Below are 23,379 nucleotides of genomic sequence, written 5' to 3' on the forward strand. Positions count from 1 at the left end.
AGGTTGTAGAGGACCTAAAGGCAGAGCCTTCAAGGCACGCCCCCAATAATGTTGTCCGGGTGGAAATCGGGAGAAATTCGGGAGAATGGTTGCCCCGGGAGATTTTCGGGAGGGGCACTGAAATTCGTGAGTCTCCCGGTAAAATTGGGAGGTTGAACCCGATACCGATAATTTCCGATATTACATTTTACAGCATTTATCGGCCAATAATATCGGCCTGCCGATATTATCGGACATCTCTAATTAGAACTAAGGTTCCATTTATATTCAGGTTTTTTTCGATTAATCGTCCAATGATAACAAAAATCCGGACCGCATAAAAGAAGGTAAAACTAGTTGAATAAAAGGTAAAAGAAGGTAATATAAGTGAATTAAAGGCAAAAGAAGGTGAAAAAGATTGAAATAAGGAGTATGGAAGGTAAAATAATGTAATAATAAATAAATAAAATGTTTAAAAAGGTAAATAGAAGGTACAAGAAGGAAAAGGTAGTAAATAAAAGGTAAAATATGGAATATAGAAGGTAAAAGAAGTAGATAAAAGGTAAAATAAGGTAATAGAAGTGGATTATAGGCAAAAGAAGGTGAAAAAGGTTGAAATAAGGAGTATGGAAGGTAAAATAATGTAATAATAAATAAATAAAAAGTTTAAAAAGGTAAATAGAAGGTACAAGATGGAAAAGGTAGTAAATAAAAGGTAAAATATGGAATATAGAAGGTAAAATAAGTAGATAAATGGTAAAAGAAGATTAAAGTAGGGCTGTCAAGTTATTATTTTTTTAATCAGATTAATCACACTTTTAAACTGGGCTTGCATAAATAAAAATGCTTAAGAAAATACTCCAATATTTGAATACAAAGACAATTTGGTAGTCAGAATGTTAACGTTATCAAAATGTTTTACTGAATTTGCTCAAAACTTGGCGACATTAAGTATAGTAAGGATTTAGTGCACATTTAAAAGTCTGCAATAATATAGCCAACTAGGTACAGATGTACATTATATTAATAGCTAATGTAGTAAACATTAGTAGCTAATGTAGTAAACAGGGCAGCACGGTGGAAGAGGGGTTTTTGCGTCTGCCTCACTATATGAAGGTCCTGAGTAGTCGTGAGTTCAGTCCCGGGCTCGGGATCTTTCTGTGTGGAGTTTGCATGTTCTCCCCGTGACTGCGTGGGTTCCCTCCAGGTACTCCAGCTTCCTCCCACCTCCAAAGACATGCACCTGGGGATAGGTTGATTGGCAGCACTAAAATTTGGCCCTAGTGTGTGAATGTGAGTGTGAATGTTGTCTGTCTATCTGTGTTGGCCCTGCGATGAGGTGGCGACTTGTCCAGGGTGTACCCCGCCTTCCGCCCGATTGTAGCTGAGATAGGCTCCAGCGCCCCCCGTGACCCCGAAGGGAATAAGCGGTAGAATATGGATGGATGTAGTAAACACCCCCATAAACAACTTTACATAGTGCACCATTTACATCGGCATTTACTTTTCACAGTTTAACCAGTTGTTTAAACAAATGTAGGCCATTTTTCATTTTGTTGGTGCAGGTGTACTGGGTGTGACGTGTCGCGCATTTTTTGTGAAGACGTGTGTGTGTGTGTGTGTGTGTGTGTGTGTGTGTGTGTGTGTGTGTGTGTGTGTGTGTGTGTGTGTGTGTGTGTGTGTGTGTGTGTGTGTGTGAAGGTGCCTTGACGAGAAGCCAGTGTGCTGATGAGAGACGTGACGCTTGTCAATAAAGAACGTGCCTCGTTATGGTCTGTCTTTTCTGCTGGGCTTCATCTAATTACTAAACCTCGGTTACACAAACAAGCTTATTTACTTTTTCAGATGACAGCGCTGATCTCTTTTTCGTACAAACTACCTCTAGTTTGTACGAAGGTAGTTTGCGACATGAAGGACATCTTGCAGCATTTGGGCCTCACAGATGTTAAGTGGCCTACATTCTGTAGCTGTCCAAGACATTGTTTAATTTATCTGTGGTAAACTCGGCCAGCATAGTTTGTTGTCCTCTGTTTGCTGTCCATGTAGCATTCATGCTAGCAACGCCATCATCACGTTCATGTTTGGCTTTAAGAGATGCTATTTTAAACTTGATGTGCGCCGATGATAAGAACGTTTTTCACTGTAATAAAAACTAAATACCTCAGTTTTATTCAGAGTTCCGTCAGAGTTTGTTTTGAAGGGCGCAGAGCACATCGCTCTAACTATCATCACAATGGCGTGTGACGTCATCACTGCCTGTATAATGCGCGCCACTTTTCGGCGGTCAAAACAAACACTCTCATTAATCTTCATTTATTTATGGTAATGCGATGATTTTATGAATTACATGCGTTAACGTTGACGGCCCTCGATAAAAGGTAAAGTAGGTAAAAGTAATACATAAAATGTAAAAAGTAGTTAAAATAAGGTAAGTAAAAGATAATTGAAGGATTATAGTAGGTAAAGTAAGTTAATAAAATGTAAAATAAATAAAAAAAAGGTTAATAGAATGTAAAACAAGGTACATAGGAGAGGTAAAGGTAGTAAATAGAAGGTGTACAGCCCTTTGAGACACTTGTGATTTAGGGCTATATAAATAAACATTGATTGATTGATTGATTGATTGAAGGTAATTAAAAGGTGAAAGAAAGAATATAAAAGGTAAAAGAAGCAATATAAAAAGTAAAACAAGGAATATAAAAGGTAAAAGAAGCAAATAAAAGGTAAAAGAAGGTAAAAAAAAAGATGGAAAACAAAAGATAAAATAGGTTAAAAGGTAAAAAAAATAAAATAAAAAAAATAAGAAGGTAAAACCAAGTAAATAGGAAGTAAAAGAAGGTTAAGTTAATAAATAAAAGGTTAAGGTAGTAAATAAAATGTTAATGTAGCAAATAAAATGTAAATAGAAGGTAATTCAAAGGTAAAATAAGGAAAATAAAAGATAAAATAGGTTAATAAAAGGTTAAAAAAAGGGTAAAAGAAGGTAAATAGGAAGTAAAAGTAGGGTAAGGTAGTAAATAAAAGGTAAAAAAAGGGTAAAAGAAGGTAAAACAAAGTAAATAGGAAGTAAAAGAAGGCTAAGGTAGTAAATAAAAGGTTAAGGTAGTAAAAAAAAAAGGAGGTAATTAAAAAGTTTAAAAAAAAAAGGAATATAGAAGGTAAAATGAGTAAATAAAAGGTCAAATAAGATAAACAGAAGGTAAAAGTAGGTAAAAATAATGTAAATAAAATGCAAAAGAAGGAATATAGAAGGTAAGTTAAGTTAAATACATGGTAAAAAAAACAAAACGGTGGAATATAAAACAAGGCCAAACAAGGTAAATTGAAGATCAATAAAAAGTAAAATAAGTTAAATAGAAGGTAAAAAAAGAATACAGTTGGTAAAAGCAATCAAATAAGATAAATGGATGGTAATGAAGATTATACAAAAATATTTGGTTTATTTGAACTCTTTTCCCTAAAATACATATTGAGGCTATAAAGTAATACTCTATTAATGGAACAAACTAATGGATAGATTACTCAAATATTCGTTCGCTGCATCCATAAAACAAATAAATGCAACTTGCTTTAACGAAGGAAGAGAAGGACAACATGTCCATTGTTTAATTAGCCAAGCAGCGCCTGTGTCCTCTCACTGTCAACTGTGTGCTTAGTGTGTGTGTGTGTGTGTGTGTGTGTGTGTGTGTGTGTGTGTGTGTGTGTGTGTGTGTGTGTGTGTGTGTGTGTTCGCGTTAGCCTCGCTTTCAGCTGCAAGACTGGGACTCCCGACCTCAATAACGCCAAAGTCGTTGACAAATAACCGGGCAGGCAGCAAATGGCAAAAGTTTGAAACTAGCGAGTTTCTCTCTGGGGATAAATTTTGCCTTTTTGTTGTTGGATACGGCGGCGCTGGCCGTGACAAATGCCCTCGCATCAAAAAATCTCACAACCATAATACAGAGGAAATAGCCTCGATATGGCATTGTTGAGTGGGAAGGGATTGTTTTTGAAAATAACATTTTTTCCACGCTCTTACCCCCTCCCGCCCTGCATCCACCCCCTGCGCCTCAGTAGGACATAATGGCAGACAATGTTTGGGGTTGGATGCACCCTGTGGGCAGCCACGCACTGTGCAGCATCGGTTATAAAGAGTAATATGTGACCGCCAGTCTCGCTCCCTGCCGCCCCAATACTCCAACTGGGCTTTATGAGAAGACAAAACGCGTGGATTTTGGCGTGGACAAAGCCCCTCGGGAGAAAATGAAAATTACGGAGCTGCATTTCACACAAGATGGTGGGAATGATGATAATAATTGTGTGTTTCTGTCCCACGCGCGGCATGGAAGACACACAATCCCATGGTAATACAAATGCACGCCCTGAAAAGTTGTTTTATTGACATTCGGGATAATAATCCACTGTTTATCCATGCTGCTTGTTCATTTTTAAAGACGGGGGTTCTTGCAAAAACTGCCTGAGTTTGCAGTGAGACTGGTTGATACATCACATCACATCACAGCATATCATAGCAACCCTCAACAGTAACTATGGTACAGCGGAACCTCGATTCACTAACTTAATTGGTTCTTCAACAGAGTTTGTAAATAAAAACGTTTGTATAGTGAAGCACATTTCTCCATAAGAAACAATGTAAATATAAATAATGTGTTCCATCCATATTTTAGTGAAGGTTTGTACACTTTGAACACAATATAAAGTGCTATACATTACTGCAGTGTTTTTCAACCACTGTGCCGCGGCACACTAGTGTGCCGTGAGATACAGTCTGGTGTGCCGTGGGAGATTATCTCATTTCACCTATTTGGGGTATAACATTTTTTGCAAACCAGTAATTATAGTCTGCAAACGATGTGTTGTTGTTGAGTGTCGGCAGAGTAACCGTGTAATACTCTTCCATATCAGTAGGTGGCAGCAGGTAGCTAATCGTGATCACAATTTTTCAGATGACAGTGGGAGGCAGTGTGCAAGTAAAAAGGTGGCAAATGCTTAAACTTCTATTCACACATTTAAAAAAACACTTTAAGACTAATGTCTTGAAAAAATATATCACTCTTGAATCAACACAGTAGTTAATACTATGATCAATGTTAATTCAAATACTAAATGTGGGTTATAAATAATGGAAGTACAATTGTTTGTATATAGTATATAAATTGGTACAAAGGTTTAACATTTCTACAAGGATATTTCACATGCCTTTACTGTGTATATAATTGAACTGTGTTTGTTATGTATAATGTGTATTTATAATATGTTGTACAAAGGACATTTGATAATTTTCGGAAGTTTATTTTGTACTTGACATTGTTTATAGGGTTAGGCGCAATAAGTGTTCAACGTCAGCCTAAATCCTTTCGGTCTGCAACATTTTCATTTTCAATTTATGAATGTACAACTGTTTGTTTATTTTGTTGACGATTGACCGAAGAATAATAAACTTGAAAAATAAACAAAAGGTGAGTGCCCCTAAAAAAAAGGCATTGAAGCTTAGGGAAGGCTATGCAGAACGAAACTACAACTGAACTGGCGACAAAGTGAAGAAAAACAGAATGCTGGACGACAGCAAAGACTTACAGCGTGTGGAGTAGACGGCGTCCACAAAGTACATCCGAACATGACAATCAACAATGTCCCCACAAAGAAGGATACAAACAACTGCAATATTCTTGATTGCTAAAACAAAGCAGGCGCGGGGAATATCGCTTAAAGGAAGACATGAAACTGCTACAGGAAAATACCAACAAAACAGGAAAAGCCACCAAAATAGGAGCGCAAGACAAGAACTAAAACACTACACATAAGAAAACAGCAAAAAAGTCCCAATAAGTCAGGGTGTGATGTGACAGGTGGTGACAGTACACCTACTTTGAGACAAGAGCTATAGTGTTGCATGCTTAGTTATGCTTTAAAATCATATCCAACAACTTTTTATTGTCAATATTGAGTTTCATATTTTAATGATTTCTGCTGGTGGTGTGCCTTTGGATTTTTTCAATGAAAAAAATGTGCCTCGGCTCAAAAAAGGTTGAAAAACACTGCATTACTGTATATCAAACAAACATAACAAGGAGGTGATGGGTCAACTTTATTTAAATCAACAAGCCAAAACAACAATGTCATAGTTGAACTGTCCTGTATGCGCTGCTCTGCCCTCACAAATGATCAGAAATGTCAAAAATACTTGACTTTAACAACCTTATTGAAGGAATAATAAACGTTTAAAAAAAGTGAAATCCACTTAAATTAACATCGCAGCTGACGGGGAAAAAGGAGCAGACAGACAGAGGGAAAGAAGGAAGAGGTCAGTGCGTGCACGCTTGAAAGAGGCGCCACTGAACGAGCGGTAGCTCTTCTCCTCCGCTGTGAAATAAGTTTCCTTTGGCATTTTTTCCAGAAAAATCCGGCCTCGTGATCACAATTTAGTGATTCCCTCCTTCTTTCCACGCTGGTCTGTTGTATTTTTGAGACTCATATTGAGTTAGCAAAATGGACAAAACTTGTCAAAAGGTGAAAAAACACAGAAAAGGCACATACGCCGAAGCACCGAGGAGTGACATTTGTAAATTCCGTACTATAAGCCGCTGCTTTTTTCCTACGCTTTAAACGGTGCGGCTAATTTATAGATTTTTCTTTGCTAACGGCCATAACGTTTTGTGTTCAATAGTTTTCATTAAACACAACCAAACAAACTGAAAATGTGTGTTATTGTTTGTGCTATGGTGCCATGTTGTGAACGAGTTCGCTCCCTGCAGGTGTTGCGGGTTGAAAATGTACTTAATGCCTTCAACTGGAAGTAAAACCAGCCATAACGTGTCTGCTCAAAAGGATTCTTCATTCATCACTCCAAACAACGTTTTTTAAGTCTTACAATATAACTAAAACAATTCATACTTACTAATCTGTTCCATGTCTGTAGGAGTGTTTTCTTGCCTATTTGTACGTGCTATCGTAATGTAAGCTAGCGTTGTTCGCATTAGCTAATATACTAACATGTTTACGAGTGTCTTTGTTAGTGTTATCGTATTACAATGGCATTCTTTTTGGATTGTTTCAGTTTCACAAATTTCCCAGTAAATTCACAAAAACGTCACCATGGAGTTATTGAGTGTGTTCAGCAGCTAGTGGATCCATGACGATGACTTCTGTTTTGTTTGATCATCTGTTTTACTGCCGTGTTGCAGACTCCGTTTGGAAACAATTATTGTTTGTAAATAAATATTTACAAAATCTTTCTATGTAAATAACTCACTTCACAAAATATATATCCGCAGCTTATTGTCCAGTGCAGCTAATACATGGAAAACATTTTTTTCTTCTAAAACTTAGTGGATGTGGCTTATATACCCGGGGCGTTCTATAAAATACGGTCGTAGTGTACTGAGCACCAAGTGACGTGGAGTGCTCCGCCTTCCCAAAATTGCTACGCCCTGCTTTTTGCATGCAGGTGTGGCACAAAATGAATGAACACAAAAATCTAAAAGTTCGTAAATCCAAATGTTCGCAAATAGAGGTTCAAAAATCGAGGTTCCACTGTGTGTATTTGTAGAACCTGCATGGGGATTTTCTCTTGTGCTTGTTATGAATGTTGTCTGAAGGAAGCGCCTCAGGAGTCTACTTTGTCAACCAGGAGGAGGACAGCGAGGAGGAGCCCAAGCTGAAATACGAGCGCCTCTCCAACGGCGTGACGGAAATCCTCCAGACCGACGCAGCCAGCTGTATGACCGTCCATGACAAGGTAGAGGTCAAAGGCCGTTCTTCTTCAAAGTCCCCTCTGACCGTTGTTGTCTCGCCTGCCCCACCAGACCCTTTCCTTCTCATCATGGAGGGTCTTTGTTACTTTCATGCCAACACTAATGTTATGGAACTGGGGTGAGGTGTGGGACAAAGACTGGGGTATGAGAGGACATTTTACTTCATTACTGAGACAAAGATGCATGATTCTTCTTTACGGCAAAGTTAAGTTAGAATGAACAATTTTTTTTTTTTTTAAACTGATAACATCATGCTTCTCAAGACCGATAACTTACTTATATGAACATTTTTAATGTAGTTTTAAGTGTAGTTTGTGCACACCTGGCGGCAAGAAAGAGTTAAAGTATGCATGTAGATTGCAGGGTGTCAGGTTCAAACACTGATGACATCTATTAAACAAGACAAGAGGCAAAGAATTAAACAGAGACAGAATTCAATTTGGACTCAATTGAGGAGACACGCCTGGACACACTGTACCCTTGTACAGTATCTCCAGCACGCTCTGCCAAAAGATTGCATGCCTCCTTCTTTTATTTTGGACCCTCCCTGACCACATGGCCACCGCTGTTTCCAAAGGACAAAGGTCGCAAAAATGTTCACAGAAAAGGTCGTAAACAATTCACAGGAAAGGTCAGTTCAAAAAGAGTTCCATAAAATAGTTCAAAAAGAGTTCGTAAAATACTTCAAAAAGAGTTCGTCTGGAAATTGGGCAGATCCTGCCATCTGTCCGCTTTGAAGTCCTTGGGCCAGAACAACATCCTTCTGTTGATTACCATACATGAAAGAACACAGAAAACCCTTCCTGTGGCTCTCCCCCTTACACAGTGGAGTTTTACGAGCCTTACTCTTGCTAGGCCTCAAAGACAGCCCCTGTCCTTTTGCCTGGAACTCATTTCAACACAAAAGTTTTTTGTGATAATTTACAAACAATTATTCTAACACAGGGTTTCCCCTTGATGTAATTAAATGTGGCGCGCCACCACTGCATTTTTATTACCGCCACACTTTGAAAATTACATTTGAAAACCAATTGAAGTAACATAATATGTTGTAGCCCCCAGAGGAAATCACACCAAGCCCGACGCTATTTTTAACTTTTATTACCAATCTTACGATAACAAACAAAAGCATAATTCCAACAGGTTTTACCTCCAGTGCAAACACTTTTGTCTCGTGATTCCGCGCCTTCCCGGACGCACAACAGTACTTCCTCGTTCGCCGCCAATCAACTTTCAGGCACAGACGTTGTGTTTGTAAACGTGGAGGAAATTTGACCTCAAATCCAACCCTCACAAAATTTACATAAGCTGTTCGTTACAGTATGAATTGATATATAAATATACAGCCTATTATTTACGCACAATTGACAAGTGATGTACCGAAAAGTTGATCACAAAAACCGCGCTGCCGAACCCGGATGTCAACAAAACACACGCCATTGTCTGGAGCTTTGTCAGCATGTCTGTGATGTGGACATGATGTTTATACATATATATTGCAGATATACCCGCGGACAGCCATCTACAAAGTGCAAAATATTAAGAGGACAGTGGCGGCTTTTAAGGAGAGAAAGTGCAACTAGAACAGCAGCGCCAAGCAAGTGTGACGTCATGCTCGCTGCAGCGCGCCTCTTTCGTCAGGGACAGAAGTAGAGTCTCTAAACACAAGTACATTCTATAATCCAATCCAATCCACTTTATTTGTATAGCACATTTAAACAACAAAATGTTTCCAAAGTGCTGCACAACAATATTAAAAACAATATTCAAATATTATCCAATGACTGAATAAAAACAAAAAAAAATGATATTAAAACAATATAAAAACATAATAAAAATAAATATGATTAAAAAATATTTTAAAGGGTAAAACCAATTAAAACAATAAATAGACAACTCACATAGTATAATAACACCTGAAGAAGATGCTCGATTTATTGCTAGTTGTTTTTGATTTTTTCAAGTCATTAAAAGTCTGTAAAAACTTGAAAAACTCTCAACAAAGTATATTGTACAAAAAGCAGCAACGATTGAAAATATAGCAAAACGATTTAAAAAAAAAAAAGTTTTTTAATACTAATTAATAATAACAGATTTGTTTTCAAATGTATATACACATTTTTTTTAGCCTTTTTAAAGAAAATCATACATCCATTTTCTACTGCTTGTCCCTCTCAGGGTTAAAGAAAATCATATCGTAGCAAATTATGCAAATTACTCGATGGTGATCACACCCATAACCACGCCCCCACTTCCACAGGTATCTTGGCAGTTTAGGGGAAACCCTGGATTGTCCTGACAAAAGCCTGTATCTTTAACGGTGGTAAAGGGCCATCATTTCCATAAGTGGAAAAAGCCTTTTTTTGCAGCTGGCTTTGGGGCAGCTAAGAAGATTTGATGTGATGATGCTTGATGTTTTTTTTCCCCACCCATCCACACTGAATGTTTGCAGTACTGTTGGTGCAACTAGCACGCAAAATATTTTACTCTGAAAGAGTGAAGAAGTCCACATGGTCGACGCCATGTTTGTTTACAATGAGATGAGGTGACAGGCTTACAGAACATAGAAGGAAAAGGAGTGCTTGATTTGCTCACCCTAACCCACCAATAAGGATGATCTCACCTCTTTAGTGTTTTGTTTTTTTTCATTTCATTTCATCGGTTAGCTAAGCTATTTTTTATTTATTGGATTTATCGGTGTAATGTAACACTTCTCATTTTATATTTTGTTGTTATTTCTTTGTGTTTAAGTTTATCTTATGTTATCGGTATTTTTTGGTACTATATATTTTTTAGGGGTGCTGAACAAAAACAAATCACATCTGAACCGCAATTTCTAATTTATTCCAGTTTTAAATCGATTCATCATTTTCAAAAATGTATTAAAAAAATAAGTAGTTTAATATATTTTTTAATACATTTTGAAAAAAATGTTTTTTTAAGCCATCTGCACATACGTCAGTAGCCAGGAGCCGCTTTTGTCACCTGTAACATGTTTTGATAAGGTTTTATTGTCATTTTTATACTTGATGGTATGTTGGCAGAATCGGTTTGAATTGAGAATGGATTCTGAATCGTAGCCATGTAAAAAAAAAAAAAAAAGGATTTTCTAAAGAATCATGATTCTTATTTGTAACGATTCTTAATCGATTTAAAAAAAATCAAAAATCTTTTTTTTTTATATAAATATATTTGTATAATAATAGTATATTTTATTTTTTCATTTATTTTTTATCCGTCCTGTCCAGCCACTCAGGCCAATTATATTATTGATGTAGATGCCCATATTTGCTGTACAGATTTACTTTAGAAAAGAGAAGTGTTGGATACTTCTCTTGTTGACTTATTTGTATTTGACTTTATTAAATGTTTGGGTAGAATTTTATTAAACAAAACGAATAGGGACAAGCGGTAGAAAATGGATGGATGGATGGAGTTTTCTTTTAAGTAACATAGAAGTTGATTACAGCTGTTTATCTATTTTATGGAGGAATGTGGCTAATAATAGAACTGGCACCCAATGTTATTATAAAAAGTATTGATTTTGAATCAAGGATTGGTTTGATTCGATTCTGAAATGAATCGAATCAAAATGTGTGGCGCCCAAAGATTTACAGCCCTACTGAATCGATTTGTCACCCGAAGGATCGGAATCGAGTTTTGTCGTACGATTCACATCCCTAATATTTCATTTTATTGGTTTTATTGATTATCATTTTCCCCGCCAAGTCACACCATCCATCAAACGGCGCCATTGTGTGGCAGTCGGCACCCATTATTGCCACCTACAGGCCTGGGGTGGGAGTGTCTTCAGATCCATCGAGACAAATGTTTTTTTTTCGCCACGCTACTGTGGTCACGGCGAAAATTCCCGCCCCTGCCCAGCCGCCACGAGCGCACGCATGTTGCCTCATATTTTAAGCGTCTCAATCGGATTTTTTATTTGAACAATCCCCTCCCGATAAATCCCTTTTTCAAAGTTGCTCCGCCTCACAAGGCTTGAACCTTCTTTCCTTTATTTATTTTTTTTATTTCTTGATTTTTTTGGTGCTTATTTTATTTGTGAAGATTGCGAGAGCCTCTGTGTGACACGCTCAGCTGTGCCTGTAAATATAAGCATTTCATTATAGACCGCACTGAAGCATGCTGGTCTCGCCACACACGCTGCTGAGGAGGGTGGGGGGCCGGGATTAGGACCAGGACCAGGCGAGGGTGGGAGAACACACACTTAATCTAATGCCAAAAGCACACACTTTGTGTATTTATTCCCCAACACACACACACACACACACACACAACCATTTTGCTGCGCAGTTTAAATAATAGCCTGTGTTTAGCAGGGAGGGGAGGAATAAGTCAGATGTGTATTTATTATGCTTAAGCATTTTAATTTAAGAAGAAAAAAAATGCCATTTCACACTGCCTGATTTAATAAATAGGGCTTTTCCAAACCTGCCAATTTCACACTTTTGCCTCCAAGCCCACCCAAACCTGACTTTTCCTGTCAGAAAATACTTTTTATTTAATCCCTTTCAGCAGCTGCCACCTCCACATGACTCTTTCCTTCAACAAATAAATAAATGCGTGATATATTTGCACCTAATGCTTTCTAATTTTCCGCAGTTTCTTGCCCTGGGGACTCATTTTGGGAAGGTCTTCCTGCTGGACATCCAAGGAAATGTCACCCAGAAGTTTGAAATTGTGAGTACGACACACAAATCAGAATTGTTTCTGCTTGATATCTGTGGTACATGAGGTTATAAATAATTGTATTATATTACTATATATATACTTTATTGTATTACACTTAAAGATTGACAATGTTTATTATTTTTATATTGCCTAATTTGTCGCAATTATTGATGCATGTACTTATTTTCCTTATTATTATTAGGGGGAAAAAAGATTTGTGGTACATTTTCTAATGGAGAAGTGCTTATATGCATGCATATACAGTACAGCAGTGGTCCCCAACCTTTTTGTAGCTGCGGACCGGTCAACGCTTGAAAATTTGTCCCACGGACGGGGGGTTATGGTATTTTTTTAAAAATTTAATTTTTTTTGTCATAAAGAAATACAATCATGTGTGCTTACGGAGTGTATCCCTGCAGACTGTATTGATCTATATTGATATATAATGTATATAATGTGTTTTTTATGTTGATTTAATAAACAAATGAAAATAAAAATATATATATATATTTTTTTTTTTTATTTCTTGTGCGGCCCGGTACCAATCAGTCAACGGACCGGTACCGGGCCACGGCCCGGTGGTTGGGGACCACTGCAGTAGAGTGTATATATTACTCAGCCTCCTATAACTCCGGGGTGTCCAAACTTTTTCCACTGAGGGGTGTACACTGAAAAATGAAAGCATGCAGGGGCCATTTTGATATTTCTCATTTTCAAAACCATTCTAATGTATAATTTTTAGGTCCTGGGCACCCTGAAAAAAAGTATTATTTTTTTTCCAACGTTTAAATCTTTTTTTTTAAGGTTTTATGCGCTTTTTTGTTAAGAAACTCCTGTTATTATGCAACATTTTTCACCCGAAAATTTTACTAAGTGGAATAATTGATGTGAAGTAATTGGAGCCTTAAATAATTATAATAAAACATTTATTTTGATTACCTTTTATTTTTTGAGCTATGACAGTTTACAAATGAAACACAATCACACTAAAATTCTCAGGGATACAAAAGGGCACCACTCATAAAAGTGTTAAAAATAAGTCATATGTTATTTTTAATGCTTTAATTGTCAACACTTAAATCTCTAGATCAACTTTAGCTCTATCTGTCAATTATACGTTTTTATTATTTATAGGCTCCAGCGACCCCCCGCAACCCCAAAAGGGACAAGCGGTAGAAAATGGATGGATGGATGGATGGAAGTTTTTGTTTGTTTGGGGCCCTTTTTGCCATAGAAAACTTTGTTTTATATGGCTAATTTGTTTTTATTTGCCAAATACATAAAATATGCAATATTTTCTTCAAAAAATATTTCAAAGTGGAATATTTGATGTGAAGTGAATTATATTTATATAGCACTTTTCTCCACAGACTCAAAGTGCTTTACATAGTTAAACCCATTAAGTTACACTTAAACCAGAGTGGGTAACACTGGGAGCAGGTGGGTAAGGGGTCTTGCCCAAGGACACAACGTCAGTGACTAGGATGGAGGAAGCGGGTATCGAACCTGGAACCCTCAAGTTTCTGGCACGGCCGCTCTACCAACCGAGCCACGCCCCCACCGTGAAGTAACCGGAGCCTTGATTTGGTCAATAATTCATAACAAAAAGCAGCTTTGTGTTATTAGCGTCAACATTGCAATATTTCCTCTTAACACTTCACATGTTTGCTCTTTTTTCCCCACTTTTTTAAATGTTTTTTTGTCATAGTAGTTTTATAATGTTAAAAAATTCAGTTGTGGGCTGCAAATGGCCCCCGGGCCACACTTTGGACACATCTACTACAATTGATAATTAACAGGCATCATTGTTTATTTGCCTGTTAATTCAAATTCTGCATACAGGTTCTTGTTTTCAAGGAAAAATTAGATTTGTGGTGTATGGTATAATATGTTATTTATAGTACAAGCTCTTGTATGCATACAGTGTTATATTTTTACTCAGCATCATATTACTGATAATTAAGGCGCTATTGTTTATCTATTTGCCTGTTAATCCCGATTGGTGATGCACGTTCTTATTTTCAAGGCAAATATTAGATTTGTTGAAGTGTTTGTTTGACTGCATACACGCTGAATTTACTTGCAAAGCATGGTGGTAGACCGCCACAATGTATCCTACCTGACACCTTCAGAACTTTTCTCATGCATTTCAGTACACAAGTTGATGAAAATAGATTTTATGCTATCATTTATTAGATTGTATCAGGGGTGTACCAAGTGTGGCCCGCAGCTATTAATTTAAAGGGCCACGACATATTTAAAAAATACTATTGCCAAAAAAACATTAAAAAATTGGAATAAAAGAGCAAACACGTGCAATGTAACGAGAACATGTTGCAATATTGACACTAATAACACAAAGCTGCCATGCAGGCTGGTTTTTTTTTTGTTTTTTTTTAAAGCTGGCATTGCTCAAAAAATTAATAAAAATTATAATTGAAGAATACATGTGAAGTTGATCCTGAGATTTAAGCATTGTAAGTAAAACTAATAATATATTTTAAGATTTTTATTTTTTTTAAATTAAAAAAACAAAAACATTTGGATCCCTGAGAGCTTTTGTCTGTTTTTTTTACCGTCATTGTTCAAAAATAATAATGAATCAAAAGGAATGTTGTCATGAATTATTTATCTATTTAAAGCTAATTATTTCACATCAAATATTACACTTTTAACCATTTTTGGGATAAAATATTGTATATTTTGTGTTTTTGCCATAAAAAAACAGGGTTTTCTTTGACAAAAGGGTATAAAACACAAATTTAAAATTAAATTGTCAACGGCTAGATTTGAAGTTGATCTATTTATATTTCAACGTTGAAAGTAGAAAGAAAAAATATAGGTTTTTAAATACTGAGGCCCTTTTGGGTCCCTGGGACCTTTTATGTTCACAGAAATTGAGAGGAGTCCTTATTGTTACAATAAATATTGTGTGTTTTCAACAACAACAACAAATTTAAATGCTTTAATTTACAGTGTGCAGCCCCAAAAATGTTGGAGTACCCCTGGATTATATGAACAATAGGGAATGTTAGCGGTGCTAAGAGCTTGTATGCTAACATCAGAGTAAATGAAGCGCTCCTAGTTGTTATGACTTCTTCTACTTTAGTATTCAGCCAAGTCAACCTGCTGTGTTGGGTGTTGCAATTGTACGGCGGTGTTTCCTGTCCCTGCAGAGTTCGGTGAAGATCAACCAGATCAGTCTGGATGAAAGTGGTGAGCACGTGGGCATCTGCTCCGAGGATGGCAAGGTGAGATCTCGCTGCTCATCAGTCTGTGGCGCTCACTGAGCCTTGAGGCCTGCAGAAGAAGCACATCGCTATTTTCATCTGCACAGTTGAACCCACTTTATGCTAATGCTCTGGGAGTATCATTTGGAGGAGGTTTAGCGGTGCCAGCGTTTCATCTCCATGCTATCTCTCCACTCAAATTCACTTGGAATGTTGCGAAACTCACTGAGCTCTCCGCCATGTTATCTGCTCTCATCATGAACCCGCCAAGATATGCTCACTCGGGTCGGGTGGCTGTTATAATCCTTACAAATCTCACTTAATCCCTGATTGCTGATGAGATGTTGTCGGGGTATCAAGTTATTCCCCGGCTGGGTGTCTTCTCCCTCCATCTGGAGACTGAAGAAGCACTAATGGCAGCTCAGTGGTCCTCTTACAGCAGCCCTAGGATTAGCAAACCTTCGAAAGCCCTCAGGTTTTTTGTTGCTTTTTTTTAGCGAATCAAGGTGTCCACTAATTGGAAACCCTGTGGAACAAATCAAAAGACTTTCCCTGGCCACGGTTTTTCTCGCTGCCCTGGGTTAGTTGCAGAGGCAGCAATTAAAGACAAGATGTTAGTTATTCACCTTTCTCTTTTTTTTCAGGTTCAAGTGTTTGGCCTCTACACAAGAGAAGGCTTCCACGAGAACTTTGACTGCCCCATAAAAGTAAGTACAAAAGTATTTAGACACACACATCAATCATATCAGGGTTTTTTATCCATGAGTAAAATAGACCAATGTGATAGACGAACTGTAAATGTTTCAATGTATTTATTATTGGGAGTGCTAATGACAGTTTAACAATACCAACACAATATTTGAACCACCATAATATTTGGACTATAAGGCGCACTTAAAATCCTTTCATTTTCTCAAAAATCGACGGTGCACCTTTTAACCCGGTGCGCCTAATGTACATTTTAATTCTGCTTGTGCTCACCGACCTCGAAGCAATTTTATTTGGTACATGGTGTAATAAGTGTGAAAAGTAGATGGCATTCACTCATAAGAGATACGTGTGGACTGCAAGTTGACACCTGTTCAACAAATGATGCGAGCAAAAATAACCCAAAACGTTGATGTTTCATTGAGAATATAGAACATTACACACAGCGCCCCAAAATCCGTCAAAATGTTTTAGTACGACTTTGGTAAGCTACAAAGCCGCAATACTTGATGGATTGCTGGAGCATTACGACTAATGTAGTCAGACGTATTGTGCTTCATCATACGGGTATTGTTATGGTGTGTGTATAAGGACTACGGCTGGGCGATATGGCCTTTTAATAATATCTCGATATTTTTAGGCCATGTCACGATACACGATATATATCTCGATATTTTGCCTTAGCCTTGAGTGAACACTTGATGCATATAATCACAGCAGTATGATGATTCTATGTGTCTACATTAAAACATTCTTGTTCATACTGCATTAATATGTGCTCATTTTAAACTTTCATGCAGAGAGGGAAATCACAAATAAGTCAATTTACCAAAACTGTATTTATTAAACAGTTATTAAGCAGTGGCACAAACATTCATGTCATTTCAAAACAGAAAGTGCAAGATTGTCAGAGACATTTTAAAACAAGCTCTTAGTGCACTTTTGTGCATGATGTCACTAAGATGACATATCAAAACAACACTGAATTAAAGTGCACTTTTTGTACAGAACGCCACTACAATAGTTTCAAACATATAAAGTGCACTGTTGTGCATGATGTCACACAAGATATTTCAATAACTGTCAAATAAAAATTAGCTGCATAACAGGAAATCAAACAGTGTATGTCCTTCTCTCATGAAGAGGAAGAGCACAGATCCATCGCTTTCCTGGACATGAAAATCAACCCCACTGAGGATGGAAGCATCAAGATAACAATATACAGAAAACCCACACACACGGATCAATACTTACTATGGACATCAGAGCACCCCACGGCACACAAACTGTCAGTAGTCCCCACCCTATATGATCGCACCAAGGTGAACTCTCTAAAAACTAAAGTTCCTTGGGTGAATAATGTAAACTCACTACACCGGTATGTTTTAGCGCTTTCATGGCGAGTTTACTGACAGATATAAGTAAGAACTACTTTGTATTAGAAATGCCAACAGCTGAGAATGATTGTCCCATAACAAGAAGATAGAGAAAAAGAAGAAGCTTATCGACTACGGCGTCAGCACGGACTACAAAGGCGGACCTGCGCAATTTTTCAGGACTTATGCAGATCCCAAATACAGATCAGCAGGTACCAGAAGTTAAGAAAAGTTGCTTTTGCATAAAATTGCAAAACAAAACGGCAGATAATATGTCTTACCTTATACACACACCATAATAATACTCCTATGTTGAAGCACAGTACAATCCATCAAGCGGTGCGGCTTCATAGCTTACCAAAGTCGTACTTAAACATTTTGATGGATTTTTGAGCGCCGTGTGTAATGTTCTATATTTTCAATGGAACATATAAAATGTTGTTGTTGTTGTTTACTTGAGTCATATTGCAGTCTACACATATCTCTTATGTGTGACTGCCATCATATTGCAGTCTACACGTATCTCTTATGTTTGACTGCCATCTACTGGTCACACTAATCATTTCACCATGTACCAAATAAAATAGCTTCGAGGTCGGTAAGCAAAACCAGAATTTGTCCGTACATTAAGCGCACCGAGTTATAAGGCGCACTGTCGAGTTTTGAGGGGGGAAAAAGATTTTAAGTGCGCCTTATAGTCCGGAAAATACGGTACTAATATGGCTCTTAAGAATCCAGAACAATATTTATTATAGTTGTTTTCTTGAATGAAACTTGATTAAAATGTGTATGTAAGTACTTTTTGAGCACATTCAACAATGATAACAGTGATCATTTTGGTGACAATAACCGTGATATGAAATTGTTATATCGTTACGTCCCTCCAACCAACACACTCCAAAGTCTAACTCCATCATTTCTTCCCTTTTCTCCTGTCTCAATAGTTCAGTGTTGTGCATTTGTCTATGTGGCAAAACATGAATTATATTCCACTTTTGCAGCAGTCCAGTCAAATGTTAATAGTATAATCTGTCCTGCAGGTGGTGGCATTACACCCCCACTTCTCCCGATCTAGTAACAAGCAGTTTGTCACCGGCGGCAACAAGGTAGGTTGGAATAGCTTTATTTGTATTTTTTTCCTATTGTGTTATTTCACAGTTTGGCACTTTTTAGGCATTTTCCTCCATTATTCGTCCCGATCACAGGCGAGCAAGCGCACTCCCTCACTGGAGCGTGGCTAAAAACGACGCGCGGGGCCTTTGTCTGCCGTGAAAGCTTCTTGCCGGAGTGCTCTTGGGAGAGCTGCCCATTTTCACAAAGTGCTGTCCGCTCAACAGCGTTCAAGTGAAGGGTGAAAAAAAAAAGACATTGCGGCCCAGAGAACGGATCATTATAACAATTGTACATAGTGTTAAGGTTTTCTTTCTTTTTCTTTTTTTTACCATTTTCTGGACATGTTGCTTCTAGTAAACAAACTGCAGTAGGGACTATTAAGGTTTCCGCGTGTCATTAAAAATAATTAAAAGTCATTAAATGGATTTTGTGAAAATGAAGGCCTTAAATGGCAATAAAAAGCAGTAAATATGATGGTATGAATATGAGGTATTAAAAAATTTCATACAATTGCAAATGGCAACAAAAAAACACAGCAAAACAAACCTGACCAAGTTTTTCCAATTGGGGGAAAGTTTAGTGAAGTGCAGTTTTTGCCAACAAATATTTAGAGTCCATTTTATTTCTATGTTATCTATTTAAGATAATTAGACAATAGACCTTCCAAGTACAATAGTTAAAAATACTACATATGTTTACTGCATTTAAAAGGTGTCATTGACTTATCTTATATCATGTGTGATTAATACGGTCACAGTTAATGTACACTTTTCAACTATTCAACATTATTATTGTTAAATGCTTACGATGTCGTCTACACAGACAATTGTATGCTTTTGACTATATAGGCATTAAATTGTTTTAAGTTGCATTAAAAAAGCATTCAATTAGATCTGCTGATACCTGCAGAAACCCTGAATATGTACTTCTCCTATATTACAGTATTATATGTACCTTTTTGTAAGCTCTAATTTTATATTACCTGTACCTGGAAACAGGTCTATAAGATCCAACACATTCATTTGACAATATATTAATTAATATGCTTAGCAGCAAGTCTCTGATATTATATATGTATATTTGACTGTATTCCAATGCTTGTCAATCATTTTTTTGTTGCGCTTCGCCCCCAGGAAGATGAAAACGTTTCGTGCCCCCGCTCTCAGCCGTGACTAGTAGTAGTAGTAGTAGTAGTATTGTTGTAAGTGCACCTCTGCATAACATTGTATCCGTATTTACATGAAATAAAACAAAAATAAAAAAGGAAACCAAAGAACAAAACAAGAATAACTTTGAATGAAATGTGCATCGATTTGCCTGAAATAAAAAAAATAACTCATAATTTTAACTATGCACATTTTTTGACCCACTTGAACTATTTTATACTGAAAACTTAAATTGAATAAAGTCAATAAATAATAAATTCAAATTGATTAGCAACTTTAACTCATAAAACACTTTAACCTTCAAAACAAAAATGAAAGAAACAATTTGGTAGCTTATTTTTTAAATCATATCAATAAAATAAATCTGATTAAAAAATTTAATAATTATTAATAAATTATTAATAAATGAAGGAAGTCAGGATTAATGGCCCCACTATTTGAGAAGAACGGCTATAGCGTAATATTTGGGGTAAAACATTTCCAAACAATTATAAAAACACATTAATTTCCATGTCATTAAGTTTGTTATGAATTATTTCTCACAATTAAGCTATCTTGTGTGGCTAAGTAAGAGCCAAATATTACGAAATAATTCTAAAATAGTGTTGAATTATGAGTTGAAAATATATCATTCTTACAGAATTATACAGCTATACTGTACCTAATGTTGTGTCCAGTTGTTGTGCTTAGTGTTGCTTTCACTAAATGCCCGCAGCACTAACCATAAACTGACGCGGCGCCATCGAGCAAGTATTTTTAGATCAAGTCTACTGACATTTATACGACCGGGGCCGAGGCGAAGCGACTTGTTTTGCCCATTGTTGGACGCCGCGTTGCCATTTTCTCTGAATTGCCGCCGATTCCTCTCACTCGCGGCGTTGTGAAGGCCTCCGCGAGGTGCCTGCCACAGGAATCGATACGCCTCGACGGCAGCCGCGTCCTGTCAAAAGAAAATTCTATTTTTGCCTCGGCGGTTCTTTTGTGGTATCATCTCTTTGTCGGGCTAAAGCGTTTATTAACATAGCACTGCTGCTGAAGCTCATACGGCCCCTGGCTCGCCTTTCCTGCTGATATTATGCAGGTTTTGTTTATGTAATAAAACACTCAACATAACAGGGAATTTGTCTCTTTTTTGCCGCCATATTTGACTTTATCCTCGCGTTCTTCTCCGGGAATACGATAAATGCTGTGTCATCATCTTTTCTGTGTGAAAATGACACTCTATTGTATTATTTTTAGGTTATTTCATCTCTCGCACGTGTGAGTCTAAAGTCTACATCAGGGGTGTCCAAAGTGTCAACTGGGCGCCATTTGCAGGGCCGCGGCTAAATTTTTAAAGGCACATTCTAAAAATACTATTAAAAAAAGAAAAAAATTACATAAAAAAGTGGAATAAAAGAGCATAGGGGTCAAATGTAACAAGAAAATGTTGACTCTAATACCACAAAGCTGCCATGTAGGCTGTTTTTCTTTAAAACTGTAATTGCTCAAAAAATAACTATGAGTCAAAATCATTTTTGTTTTGAATTATTGATCTATTCAAGGCTCCAAATACTTCAAACAAAAACATCCACTTAGAAAAATATTTGGGGGAAATATTGCATGTTTTGTGTTGCTATACAAAAGAACTAGGTTTTCCTTGACAAAAAGGGCATTCAACAAACAATCAAAATAAACAGAAAAAAATAATAACTTATAATCTATTAATAGATCTGAAGTTGATCTAAAGATGTACTTATTTTTAACACTTTTATGAGTAAGGCACTTTAGGATCCTTAAGAATTTTATTGGAACTTTAAAAAAAACAAAACTGTCATTGCTCAAAAAATAATAATGAATTCAAGTCAATGTTATGAATTATTGACCTATTTAAGGCTCCAATTGCTTCACATCAAATAGTCCACTATGAAATGTTTTTGGGGGAAAATATTGCATGAAACATAAAAAAAATATTTTTTTTTGACAGATAGATCTGAATTTGATGTAGAGATTTAAGCTTTGAATAATAATAATTTTAAATAATAATAAATTACCTTTTTTAATTTAAATTTTTATGGCTGACACAGGACCAGACTTGAGGGAAGCCCTTATGGTAAAAAAAAAAGATTATATATATATATATATATATTCAGTATTGGTTTTGAAAATGAAAAATATCAAAATGTCTTCCGCATGTTTTCATTTTTCAGTGTGGGGCCCTCAGTGGAAAAAGTTTGGCCACCCCTGGTCAACATTCTCTGGTGCAATAAATCAATCAATCAATCAATCAATGTTTATTTATATAGCCCTAAATCACAACTGTATCTACATTCAAAACTTAAAAAATCAGGATGACAATTTTATCACTATGCAGCATCCCTTCCGAATCCACTGTTCCTATTCTGCCATCTATTGGTGGCTTTGGCGCTACTGCACTCCTGCTCATTGTCGCTGTGTTTCTTGAAGCTTCTCCTGTACGAAAAGAACTGGATGAATCGCTGGAAGACCTCGTTGCTGCACGAAGGCGAGGGCTCCATCACCAATGTCCAGTGGAGAGCCAACCTCATAGCGTGGGCCAACAATGTGGTAAGTGTCCCCACTGTCATCCAACGTCTTGTAGTGGGAGACTCATGTTTTGCGTGTCTCAGGGCGTCAAAATCTACGACATCAGCACAAAACAGAGGATTACAAACGTGCTGCGAGACAACGTCAGTCTGAGACCTGACATGTACCCCTGCAGCCTGTGCTGGAAGGACAACACCACCCTCATCGTGGGCTGGGGGACCTCCATTAAGGTTTGTTTGTATTAGGGATGTCTTCCAATAGTCAAAGGTAAAAAATTTTGACTATCAACCTCGCAGTCAAATCGTCGTACATCAAACCCTCATCCTCCCACGGTGGGTGGGAGTTAAGTACATGCTGACCTCCTCCAAGTATGTTGGGAAGATGGATCGATTGCATTCATCATGTCTTTTTTAAATATAAGTCATATGTTCTTATGTGCAGACGAGGGTTGTACGCCATACCGGTACTTATAAAGCATTGCGGTATTAATCGGTATTATACTGCCTTTGAAAAGTACCTGTACCATTTTTTCATCTAAGTGCTGCTGTGTGGCGGTGACTACAGAGCCGAGGCGCATGATGTTGAGTGTGTCAAAACGCACACTCAGAGTGCATACGAGTAATAACATCTTGGAGAGGAAGAATAGCAAAAAACAAAAATTCTACTGGTTAATAAAGAGCGTGCGTGAAGTACAATATGGAGGTATTTGGGCTTCAAACCTAACGATAAAGGTGACGCTTTAAACAGGGCGCCACCCTACTAACCCACCAGTGCCTCCATAGAAATGTCCCCCTCTACCTCAAAGAACTACTCACCC

At 37.1% G+C, this 23,379-nt stretch overlaps 1 protein-coding gene across 2 annotated transcripts in view; it reads left to right on the forward strand.

Moving 5' to 3' along the window:
• The window catches only part of vps41 (VPS41 subunit of HOPS complex), a 42,609-nt gene that overhangs the window by 1,786 nt on the left and 17,444 nt on the right, over positions 1 to 23,379 (forward strand). For both annotated transcript variants that reach the window (XM_062020850.1, XM_062020851.1), the window contains exons 3-9: positions 7,610 to 7,717; positions 12,357 to 12,434; positions 15,602 to 15,676; positions 16,300 to 16,362; positions 18,780 to 18,845; positions 22,464 to 22,583; positions 22,646 to 22,792. In XM_062020850.1, coding sequence (XP_061876834.1) covers positions 7,610 to 7,717; positions 12,357 to 12,434; positions 15,602 to 15,676; positions 16,300 to 16,362; positions 18,780 to 18,845; positions 22,464 to 22,583; positions 22,646 to 22,792 — 657 coding nt within the window. The remainder of the gene's footprint in view (positions 1 to 7,609; positions 7,718 to 12,356; positions 12,435 to 15,601; positions 15,677 to 16,299; positions 16,363 to 18,779; positions 18,846 to 22,463; positions 22,584 to 22,645; positions 22,793 to 23,379) is intronic.

Source organism: Entelurus aequoreus, linkage group LG15 (genome assembly GCF_033978785.1).
Source record: "Entelurus aequoreus isolate RoL-2023_Sb linkage group LG15, RoL_Eaeq_v1.1, whole genome shotgun sequence".
Lineage (NCBI taxonomy): Eukaryota > Metazoa > Chordata > Actinopteri > Syngnathiformes > Syngnathidae > Entelurus > Entelurus aequoreus.